The following is a 12,439-nucleotide window of genomic DNA, read 5'->3' on the forward strand; positions in this document are numbered from 1 at the left end:
GAACATGCAAGTCAAACGGAAGACAGGAGAACCTCAATTACCCCATAGTCACCCAGTCAAGGTCAGAAGGCGTTTAGATGAGCAAAAGCAGTGGCTGCACCTTGAGAAATCGCTGTTGATATCCCCCAGGATCTTCATGAGATCGGGGTGGACGGAGGTCAGGGACATGTTGGCCGTTTTGCGCATGTGGATGGTTGTCTTCTCCGCCAGGTTCATGTGGTTGAAATAAATATATTTAAAGTGAGGCTCCTTTTCAGGCCTGCAAGTGAAAGATCAAAAACTTTGTATTTGCAAATGGTAGCTGCAGTCACTTCTTACTTCAGCTGAATGAAACGCGATCACTGGTTTATTGCCACATCCCAAGAACATGCTGGTTTGTAGGTCAATTGGTCCTCTGTGAATTGCCCCTAGTGTGTAGGGAGTGGATGAGTAAGTTGGATTACATTGAACTAGTGTAAATGGGTGGTCGATGGTCAGCGTGGACTCGGTGGGTCTACTTCCAATGCTGTATCTCCAAACTAACTGAACTGGGCAAATGGATCCACTACTGAAGCACCATTGAACCAGTGAGGGATGACCATTATCTGAATGAGTTGGCTCAAGTGAAACACCTGCGTAACCTTTATATCTCTCTGGACAACACCAAACTTCTTCCCCACTGTTATCACTCTCTCGAACAGACCTCTCATAAGCTAACAACGTACTCCCAATCTTCCAATCCACCCTCATTGTGACCCTTAAACTTTTTTTAAACTTGCACTTTCTCTGTAACTGTAACACTATACTCTGCAGTCTTGTTTATGTTCTCTTTCTACATTACCTGGTGTACTCATGTACGGAAGATAGACAACAAAAGCTGGAGTAACTCAGCAGGACAGGCAGCATCTCTGTAGAGAAGGAATGGGTGACGTTTCGGGCCGAGACCCTTCTTCAACCCGAAACGTCACCCATTCCTTCTCTCCAGAGATGCTGCCCTGCCCCGATGAGTTACTCCTGCTTTTTGTGTCTATCTTTGGTTTAAACCAGCATCTGCAGTTCCTACATACTCATGTACAGTATGACTTGCACAAAACAAAGCTTTTCCACTAATAAAACTAGTTGATAAACAGGTTCCACCAATAATAAGCCAATAACCAGAGATTCCACCTGTACTATAAGTTATGAATTTCAATAAATTTAAAATTTAACATTAAAGTTTTCCAGCTTAAATTTAACATGATGCCCACGGGCTGTGTGAATACATCAGAGACGCAATATTTAAGAGTTTATTCTTACTTCCCCATCAGGGTGCTGTGTCTCCAGAAACAAGAGGCACAGAGATCCATGCTGTCACTCTCAGTGTGGTACAGAGGGAGGGATGCAGATTGAAGGCTGACGCATGACTCCAATGTCCCCGCCGCTCCTTCAGATGAGGTGGGGGGGTGGGAGAACAAACTGGCCCAACAATCTTCCCAGCTGTTATCAGGCAACTGAACCATCCTATCCTAGAGAGTGGTCCGGAGCTACCACCTACCTCATTGGAGACTCTCGGACTGTCTTTAATCGGACTTTATCTTACACTAAACGTTATTCCCTTTATCATGTGTCTGTACACTGTGGGTGGTTTGATTTCAATCATGTATATAGTCTTTCTGATGAGTGGACAGCACACAACCAAGAGTCTGAACAAGGGTCTCGACCAGAAACGTCACCTATTCCTTTTCTCCAGATGCTGCCTGACCCGCTGAGTTGCTCTAGCACTTTGTGTCTAGTTTTTCATTGTACCTTGGTACACATGGCAATAAACTAAACTAAATCTACAATGCTGTAAACTATATTCTATGCTTTGGTATTTTCTTCGCACTCTCGACCATACATGTGTATAAATTGATTGTAATCATGTACAGTATGATCTGAAATAATTGGATAGCACGCAAACAAAAGCTTTTCACTGTGCCTCTGTACATGTGATAATACAAAACAATACCAATGACAGAATGGGGCAACACTAGCACTGGCACAGCTGGTCGAGCCGCTGTCTCACAGCGCCAGAGACCTGGGTTAGATCCTGATGTCAGGCTCTGTCTGTGTGTGGAGTTTGCACGTTCTCCCTGTGACCCAGTGTTTACAACAGAAGTGCGGGTTTGTAGGGTTAATTGGTCTCTGTAAAATTGGCACCTAAAGTAGGATGACATAGAACTGGTGTGAATGGGTGATCAATTCTATAGTGGCATTTTAGAGAGTTTTGGATAGGCACATGGATACGCAGGGAATGGAGCGATATGCATTATGTAAAGGCAGATAAGTGTTTGTCTTGGTATCATGTTTCACCAGGCCGAAAGGCCTGTTTCATTGCTGCATCCTTTTATCTTCTTTGTTCTAATGATTGGCCTGGACTTGGTGGGGTGAAGGGCCTGTTTCCATGCTATATCTTTCTATTCAATTCAATCAATCAATCAACAGATGTTTTGACCATTGCTGTTGGTGGGAATTTGCTGTATTCAATGTTGCCTTTGTCACTACACAGGCTAAAGTATTTCCTGAGATGTAAAATGTTTTTGAAAGGTGCTATTTAGTCCAAAGAAGGGCCCCGACATGAAACATCACCTGTCCATGTCTTCCAGAGATGCTGCCTGACCCGCTCAATTACTCTAGTACTTTGTATTTTCTTTGGGTAAACCAGCATCTGCAGTACTTCATATCTAAATAAATGCATTGTTTTATAAGTGCATTCCACCAGTACTAAAAGATTTCCATTATAAATTTCAATACATTTAAATTTAACAATAAAATAAATTATGACTTAAATTTAACCTGATTTCCACAGGTTAAGTTAATACATCAGAGTCATCCATATCAAATAAGCTATTGTGTAGGAAAGAATTGCAGATGCTGGTTTAAACCAAAGATAGACACAAAACGTTGCACTAACTGAGAGGGTCAGGCAGCATCTCCGGAGAAAAAGAATTGGTGATGTTTCGGATTAGAACCCTTCTTCAGACTGCATAGACACAAAATGCTGGAGTAACTCCAGAGATGCTGCCTGACTCGCTGAGTTACTTCAGCACTCTGTGAAACATCACCTATCCACATTCTTCAGAGATGCTGCCTGACCCGCTGAGTTACTCCAGCACTCTGTGAAACGTCACCTATCCACGTTCTCCAGAGATGCTGCCTAACAAAAATGGGCTTAAATATCACAAAACTGTAAACACAAAATTATGTCTTGTTAGAAGTATTGCGTGAATCTCCTGGTCTCAGCAGATCTAACAATGTAGTCATCACCAATAAACAGGTCGCATCTATTTCATGCAACACCGTAAAATTTAATTAACAATGAGGCTGATTCGGGATATCAAGTAACATGGCACCAAACCTATTAAAAATGCTTCCGATGATCTCGAACAACTCATTCTCAATCTGGGCCGTTAGTTCCCTGTACAGGTTTAGGTTTAAGGTAGACACAAAATACTGGAGTAACTCAGCAGGACAGGCAGCATCTGTGGAGAGAAGGAATGGGTAACGTTTCGGGTCGAGACCCTTCCTCAGACTGTCTGCCTCCGATTTAAACCAGCATCTGCAGTTCTTTCTTACACAAGTTTAGGTTTAGTTTAGTTTAGAGAAACACATGGAAACAAGCCCTTCGGCTGGTGTCTAGTCATTCGGGATTGACATGAGATGAAATTTCAAACTGTTCGCTGTACAGGATAAAGGGAATAATGTTTAGTGCAAGATAAAGTCCAGTAATGTCCGATTAAAGCTTTTTTTTAGTTTAGTTTAGTTTATTGTCACGTGTAAAGAGGTACAGTGAAAAGCTAGACACAAAATGCTGGAGTAACTCAGCGGGTCAGGCAGCATCTCTGGAGAAAAGGAATTGATGATGTTTCAGCTCGGGACTCTTCTTCAGACTGAGAGTCAGGGGAGAGGGAAACTAGAGGCATGAAAAGGTTCAGAACAAATCAAAGCCGACACCAATAACCAAGGAAAGGTGGAGCCTCTATTGGTCCATTGTTGTCTGTGGAAGACATGATAATGATATCGAAGGGATATGAACAGTGGAACTAGCAGAGAGAGAGGAAATGCAAGAGAATTGGAGAAATCAATATTGATATCGCTGTGTAAAGAAGCATCTGCAGTTCCTTCCTACACAAACAGTGAAAAGCTTTTGTTACATGCTAACCTTGCCAACCACACCGGTGGTCGGGATTGAATTGTGGACTGTGGTGCAAGGCAGCGGCACTGACCTCTACATCACAGTGCTGCCCTGATGCATTAGGGTGTACGGAGTCTGCTTGTACTCACGCAGAGAGGCGCTTGTTTGCGTTGAACTGCTCGCAGATGTCGGAAGCCAGGAGAGTGAGCTGAGGACCAACCAGGTCATCCAGTCGCTGGCAGAACTCCCGCGTCAGGTCCACTGCGGCTGAGGAGTGGAGCCAAGCGATTACTTCAACTGCAGAGTCACCCAGTGGCACAGAGTCGCACAGCACCGGAACAGGCCCTGAGGCCCACCACACCCATACCGACCATCGCGCAGCCGTCTACACCGAGGGGCACAAGGGGTTTGGGGAAGTTCTTAAGTTCCAGGAGCAGAATTAGGCCACTGGGCCCATTAAGTCTACTCCACCATTCAATCATGGCTGATCTATCTTTCTTTCTCAACCCCATTCTCCTGCCTTTGCCCCATAACCCCCGACACCTGAAGAGGCAGGAACCTGGAACCGAGGCCAGGGTCAGAGCAGCAATGGTGTGGTAGCCCTGAGGGGCTGAATGGCCTGCAGGTTGCAACCCTCAGGTCTGGCATCCACAGGGCCTGACTGCATACGAAACCCGGTGTAGGAAATCCCGGAGTGCAGGAAATCACCCTGTGAATGCACCATGTAAACCAACGCCTAAACTCTATGCTTGCCAGTTCATTCTGCATATTTATTGCTGTGCCGTTACAGGGAATAAAGCTTAAAATAGAAAATAAAATAATTACTGCATCAGAGAAAGATTTGTTCTTTCATTAAATGTATAAAGATTGCCTTGCCAGTTTTCAAAGAAAACCTCTTGCGACCTCCCGCTGAGATCACTGTTCTTGGTAAACTAGTTCCGTTCTCCTTGTATGTTTTGGGTTTATTAATTTAGTTTCCACATAAACTGTGCAAGTCCCAAATGCCTGATGGGATCTTTCCCAGGTCTGTGTGGTGTCTGCACGTTTTCCTTGTGACCACGTGGGTTTTCTGCGGTGCTCCAGTTTCCTTCCACATCCCATAGATGGGTGGGGTTTGTAGGTGAGTCAGCCTCTGTAAATTGCCGCTAGTGTGCAGGGAGTGGATGTGAAAGTGGACTAACATAGAACTAGTGAGGATGGCCTACAGGTTGGAAACCTCTGATCTGGCATCCATCGGACCACCGAAGTGCGGAAAACCCAGAGCCCGGAAACAAGGAGCGCAGGAAACCCAGGAGTGCTGGAAATCCCGGGTCACGTCAAATAAGTCAAATGTTGCAAACTGCAAAGGGGGTGCAATAGGACTGAGGAAATGTTGTATCATTCTTCACCTGTTTATAGTGGCCTTTAATGCGAATGAGAATGCACATTGGAAACTAAAACAAGCACCTACATTCACACAATATTAAGCAAAACCACTCACCATCAATCAGGAAACACACCACTGCACTCATCGCCTGGAAGGAAAAACAACATTTTAGCGATTGTAAGCATTTTATTGAAATTCACGTCTTCAACAAAATAAAATCAACAAAGGCACCGCTTGTTTTAATCGTGCGTGACCTACACATTTTTAGAATAACCGCTTTTATTTTTAGAGATACAGCCTGGAAACAGACCCTTCGGCCCAGTGAGTCCACACCAACCATCGATCACGTGTACACTACCCTACACCTTGAGGACAATTTACAGAAGCCAATTAACCCACAAACCCATGTATCTTTGGGCTGTGGGAGGAAACCGGAGCACCTGGAGGAAGTCCACAAAGTTACAGGGGGAATGTACAAACTCCATGCAGGCAGTATCCATAGTCAGGATCAAACCTAGGTCTCTGGTGCTGTCTATTAGATCACCCCTCATCCTCCTGCGCTCCAAGGATAAAGTCCTAACCTGCCCAACCTCTCCCTAAAGCTCAGGCCCTCCAGTCCTGGCAACATCCTCGTAAATATCCTACCAGCACCCTTGGATGGAAGGAATGGGTGACGTTTCGGGTCGAGACCTGAAACGTTACCCACTCCTTCTCTCCAGAGATGCTGCCTGTCCCGTTGAGTTACTCCAGCAATGTGTGTATATCTTTGGTTTAAACCAGCATCTGCAGTTCCTTTCTACATATTTATCTGCACCCTTTTTGGTTAAGAAAATAGAAATATAGAAAATAGGTGAAGGAGGCCATTTGGCCCTTCGAGCCAGCACCGCCATTCATTGTGATCATGGCTGATCATCTACAAGATGTGGAGATTTTGGAGAGGGTGCAAAAGTGGTTTACAAGGGCCGTTAATGGGCACCTGTCCCTTTGAGCTTGAAAGCTCCAATATGCAAGCATCGTTTCTGTGGCCTCAATACCCGGTACCATCTGACGAGAGGACCCAGGCGTTTGGTTGATCAGTTACCATTGTTCTCCAACTATTGTAGTCACAAAGACATTTTCTCAGTTCCTTGAACAATACACCCATCAATCAGATTAATTAAGAAAAGGCACTAGACTGACTTGAGCTGGTATCAAATTAGTATCACTTATTTGTTTTCACCGTGTCATAAACCTTGAAGGCCAAGGCTCATTTACACTTTATTGTACCTACTGTGAATTTATGATTGTTTGAAATCCCTTGTTAAATATTCAGCACACGCTATATTACACAGGACACAAAATAAATGGGTTTTAATTGTTTCTTGGAACAGGAGGAAACCTGTTCCTCAGAAGATCACAGTGGTGCAGTGGTAGATTTGCTGCCTCACAGCGCCAGAGACCAGGTTCAATCCTGACTATGGATGCTGTCAATACGGAGTTTGTACATTTTCCCTGTCACCACGTGGACTTTCTCCGGACGCTCCGGTTTCCTCCCGCATCCCAAAGACGTGCAGGCTTGTAGGTTAACTGAATTCTGTAAATCGTCCCTAGTGTGTAGGATAGAACTAGTGTACTGGTGATAGTCAGCGTGGATTCGGTGGGCTGAAGGGCCTGTTTCCACATTGTATCTCTAAACTAAACTATTAAGCCCCCGACCTGAACTGTGAACATTATCCAACCACTAGTTCTCCCATGGCATTGTTACAGCATTTAGGTACAGTCCTTTACATGGGACATTGAACAGCAGTGGTGTAACTGGTAGAGCTGCTGTCTGACAACTCCAGAGACACAGGTTCAATCCTGACCTTTGATCAGAACTGTATGGAGTTTGCATGTTCTCGCTGTGACTGCTGGAATCTTGAACAAAAAACACAAAACTCTGGAGGAACTCAGTGGTTCAGACAGCATCTGTGGAGAACATGTGTAGGAAGGAACTGCAGATGCTGGTTTAAACCGAAGATAGACAGAAAATGCTGGAGTAACTCAGTGGGCAGGCAGTATCTCTGGAGAGAAGGAATGGATGACGTTTTGGAACGAGACCCTTTTTCAGACTAGTCAGGGGAAAAGGGAAACAAGAGATACAGACAGTGATGTAGAGATTATTTTGCATATCTCACATTCATTTGTTCTATGTCTCTCTACGTCACTGTCTATCTCTGTGTTCATTTGGGTCTATCTGTGGAGAACACTTGCCTATCCACGTTCTCCAGAGAAATGTTGCCTGCCCATCTGAGTTGCTCCAGCTTTGTATACTTTGCTCAAGGTTTAGAAGGGTATGGTCCCAATGGGACTTGCTCAAGAAGGCCTCTTGGTCAGCATGAATGAGTTGGGCCGAAGAGCCTCTTTCACAGGACGTCTTTAGTTGTTCCCAATTACGGTGCAATTTGCCTCGTGTTATTTATATATTTGGAGATCGTATTGGGTTACATTGGCAGCAGGTGGACGTGGCAAGCAGCAGCACAGTGGTAGACTTGCTACCTCACAGCACCAGAGACCTGGGTTTGATCCTGACCATGGGTGCTGGTGGTTTGGAGTTTGTACGTTCTCCCTGTGACCCTGTGGGTTTTCTCCAGGTGCTCTGGTTTCCTCCCACACTCAAAAGAGTACAGGTTTGTAGGTTAATTAGTTTTGGTAAAATTGTGTATAGGATAGTGTTAATTTATAGACAATAGGTGCAGGAGTAGGCCATTCGGCCCTTCGAGCCAGCACCGCCATTCAATGTGATCATGGCTGATCATTCTCAATCAGTACCCCGTTCCTGCTTTCTCCCCATACCCCCTGACTCAGCTATCCTTAAGAGCTCTATCTAGCTCTCTTGAATGTATTCAGAGAATTGGCCTCCACTGCCCTCTGAGGCAGAGAATTCCACAGATTCACAACTCTCTGACTAAAAAAGTTTTTCCTCATCTCTGTTCTAAATGGCCTACCCCTTATTCATAAACTGTGGCCCCTGGTTCTGGACTCCCCCAACATTGGGAACATGTTTCCTGCCTCTAACATGTCCAACCCCTTAATAATCTTATACGTTTCGATAAGATCCCCTCTCATCCTTCTAAATTCCAGTGTATACAAACCTAGTCGCTCCAGTCTTTCAACATATGACAGTCCCGCCATTCCGGGAATTAACCTAGTAAACCTACGCTGCAAGCCCTCAATAGCAAGAATATCCTTCCTCAAATTTACGGGGTGATTGATGGCCGGTGCGGAGTTGGTGGGCCGAAGGGTCTGTTTGGGCGCTATATGGCTGTGTTTAAACGTCTAAAAGACCTCACCTTGTAGACAATTAAGTGCAATTCTTCATAGGTGCTGTCAGTGTTCACAAAGATCCTGGGAAACCGCACAGTGAGTTCTGGATCGTTGATATTGTATGGGCCAGTGAGAAACCTGAGAAAAACACAAACGTCTCTACAGTTAGATCGCCTTCACAAGAAGCAGAACAACAAAGGGGTCACTGCTGAAGCCAAATCACAGACCAAACACATTGGTTTTCTCCCCCCCCCCCACTCCTCATGGAGTCATGCAGTGTGGAAACAGGCCCTTCAGCCCAAATTACCCATGCCAACAAAAATACCCCACCTACCTGCCTACGATTGGCATCCTATCAATATACCTGTCCAAATGTCTCTTAAACGTTGCAATAGCACCTCCTTCAACTACCTCCTCGAGCAGCTTGTTCCGTATAGCTACCAACCCCCTTTGTGTCAAAAGGTTACCCCTCAGGTTCCTGTTAAATCTTTCATCCCTCACCTTAAACCTATGGGCAAAAGGCTCCGTGCATTTACCCTATCTATTCCTCTAATTATCACGTACACCTCTCTAGGATCGCCCCTGAGCTTCCTGCGCTCCAAGTCCTAGCCTGCTCAACCTCTCCCTGTAGCTCAGGCCCTTGAGTTCTGGCAACATCCTCAGAAATCTTTTCTGCACCCTTCCCAGCTTAACAACATCCTTCCTTTAACAGGGTGCCCATAACTGAATACAATACTCTAAATGTGGCCTCCAGCAACGTCTCTTACAATTGCAACATGGCCTCCCAACCTCTCTACTCAGACCGATGAAGGTCAATGTGCAGAAAGCCTTCTTGACCACCCTATCCACCTGTGATGCCACTTTCGAGGAAAGTTCTGGAAAGCAGGTGCAGGGGAATTCAAGTGTCGTGTGGGGTTCTGGTACAAGTGTCACGGGAGGCACACAGGGACCTGTGCATTCAATACTGGGCCTGCAGAATCGTACCTGCCATAGTGGTGAAGGCTCCCAGTTATATCTCCTCTCCCTGGGGAATCACGGCCGATCAGCTAAAGGCAGAGAGACAAAACCATTTAGTCAGAGTCGCACAGCACAGTCACGCTCATTATCACAATCTCAAGAGTCGAGTGTTTTATTCTCATATGTCCCAAAACGGAACAATAAAATTCTTACTTGAAGTGCAAAACAGATATGTAAACATAGTACTCCGTAAAACCCATAATAAACAACAACAAAAAAGTTGTGTGTGTGTGTGTGTGTGTATTTATGTATATATGTACGAAAGAACTGCAGATGCTGGTTTAAATCGAAGGTAGACACAAAATACTGGAGCAACTCAGCGGACACAAAATCCTATATATATATATGTGTGTGTGTGTGTGTGTGTGTGCGCGTAAAATAAGCAAAAAGGTTCAATATATATACTCATATATATTCTGAAGAAGGGCCATTTTTAGTCACGTGTGTGACCAAAAAATGTGAAAAATTGTGGAATGCATCTCTTCTAATTCTGAAAGTATTACAGGTATATTGTTTTGTACTGTATATACGACTTATATATGTCGAAGTTTATCAAGTGAAATTTTGATATGTTACGCTGACAATGTTTGTTTAGGGTCAGAGGTCAAATATAACTGGTCTCGACCTAATATGGGTCTGAAGAAGGGTCTTGACCCGAAACGTCACCCATTCCTTCTCTCCAGAGATGCTGCCTGTCCGAGTTACTCCAGCATTTTGTGTCTTACACACACACACATATAATACACATACAAAAACACACACACACATACATATATTGAACTTTTTATATATATAAAAACAAATAAAGACAAATAGACCAAAATAGTGCAAAAATGTGAGCGTCAAATACTAATAGTTAAATAGTATTTAATAGTTTAAACTATTAGTTATTAAATTATTAACTATTATCCTGGGGGCGGAGTTGGATTCATGGGAGGTGGTCTTGGAGGGGAGGATGCTCCTCAAACTGCGGAGCATCTTGGACAATACAGCTCACCCGGTCACACTGGTCAACCTGAGGAGCACCTTCAGCAACAGACTGGTTCCACCAAGATGCAGGACAGAACGCCACAGGAGATCCTCCTTCCCTGTGGTTATCAAACTGTACAACACCTCCCCCTTCTGCCGTGGGGTAGATTGAGACTGACTCTCCTCCCCCTCACCCCTCCCCAATCTTTGCACATCCCCAATCTTTTCTACTTGTCATTTTAATTTTATGTTTCAAGTATTTTGTGTTTTTGTGACTGTTGGCAGGTCAATTTCCCTCCTGGGATAAATAAAGTTCAATCGTATCGTATTGTATACTATTAAACTATTAAAGAGTTTCTCTGGAGAACATGGATAGGCGACGTTTCAAATCGGGACCCACAATTTAACATGGCATCATGGACATTAAGGGCCCATGGGTCTGCTCATGTACTGCACTGTTCTAGCTTCTAATAAATCACTTGTGCTATGACTATGGAATGCTTTGTCATAGAGGGGTGGGGAGGGACAGCTTAATATTTCACCCTCTTACCTCTGGGATCGAAGTTCTTATCCTACTCCCGAGGCAGTGGATCATCAGCCCATCCCCTTTCCACCTCTATACCTCCCTCTGGGTTTACATTTCACTCGGCTTTTCTCCTAACCTGGTACCCTTTTGGCTCCTTTACATCTCTGGCCTTCGTCCGCCCATCTGCCAATCAACCGCACCCCCCCCCCCCACCTCTTTCCACCTATCACTTTTAGAAACAAGACCACCAAATCCAGTGAATTGTAGACACAAGGAACTGGAGATGCTGGTTTAAACCGAAGATAGACACAAAAAACTCAGAAGAAAAATCTCGACTCAAAAGGTCACCTTTTGCTTTTCTCCATAGATGCTGCCTGACCCGCTGAGTTACCAGCTTTTTGTGTCTGTCTGCTGGTTTACATACTTGTGTTTGACTTGATTGTATTTATGTATAGTATATCTGATTTGATTGGATACCATGCAAACAAAAGCTTTTCACTGTAACTTCAAGAAAAGACACAAAGTGCTGGAGTAGCTCAGCATATCAGGCGCCATCTCCGCAGAACATGGATAGGATTCCAGAGACGTGTGGGTCTGTGGGTTTTTTAGTTTTGAGGTACACCATGGAAATAGGCCCTTGGGCCCACTGAATCCACACCGCCCATTGATCACACGAGTTCTACGTTATCCCACTTTCACATCCACTCCCTACACTCTCAGGGCAATTTACAGAGGGCCAATAAACCTACAAACTTGCACGGCTTTGGGACTTGGGAAGAAATCGAAGCATCAAGAAGAAACTCATGCAGTCACAGTGAGAACATGCAAACCCCACACAGAAAGCACCAGAGGTCAGGACTGAACCCGGGTCACTGGCGCTGTGAAGAAGCGGATTTACCAGCTGAGTCACTGTGCCACTAACTTGGCCTCTGTGAACTGCCCCTAGTATGTAGGGAGTGGATGCGAAGGTGGCATAACGTAGAACTAGTGTGAATAAGTGATCAATGATCGACGTGGACTCGGTGGGCCGAAGGGCCTGTTTACATGTTGTACCTCTTTAAAAAAATCACAGTGCTTTGTTTTACATTCAAAAGACACTCAGGTCTGTAGGTTAATTAGCCCTCTGTAAATTGCCCCTAGTGTG

The 12,439-nt window shown here is 44.6% G+C and overlaps 1 protein-coding gene across 8 annotated transcripts in view; it reads right to left on the reverse strand.

Annotated features, from left to right (window-relative positions):
- Positions 1-12,439, reverse strand: part of ccz1 (CCZ1 vacuolar protein trafficking and biogenesis associated) — a 40,263-nt gene that overhangs the window by 5,370 nt on the left and 22,454 nt on the right. For all 8 annotated transcript variants that reach the window (XM_078418069.1, XM_078418067.1, XM_078418070.1 and 5 more), the window contains 5 exons: positions 9,768-9,829; positions 8,810-8,921; positions 5,613-5,646; positions 4,282-4,399; positions 101-259 (listed from right to left, as the gene is read on the reverse strand). In XM_078418069.1, the coding sequence (XP_078274195.1) occupies positions 101-259; positions 4,282-4,399; positions 5,613-5,646; positions 8,810-8,921; positions 9,768-9,829 (485 nt within the window). The remainder of the gene's footprint in view (positions 1-100; positions 260-4,281; positions 4,400-5,612; positions 5,647-8,809; positions 8,922-9,767; positions 9,830-12,439) is intronic.

The sequence above is a fragment of the Rhinoraja longicauda genome, chromosome 21, assembly GCF_053455715.1.
Source record: "Rhinoraja longicauda isolate Sanriku21f chromosome 21, sRhiLon1.1, whole genome shotgun sequence".
Classification (NCBI taxonomy): Eukaryota; Metazoa; Chordata; class Chondrichthyes; order Rajiformes; family Arhynchobatidae; genus Rhinoraja; species Rhinoraja longicauda.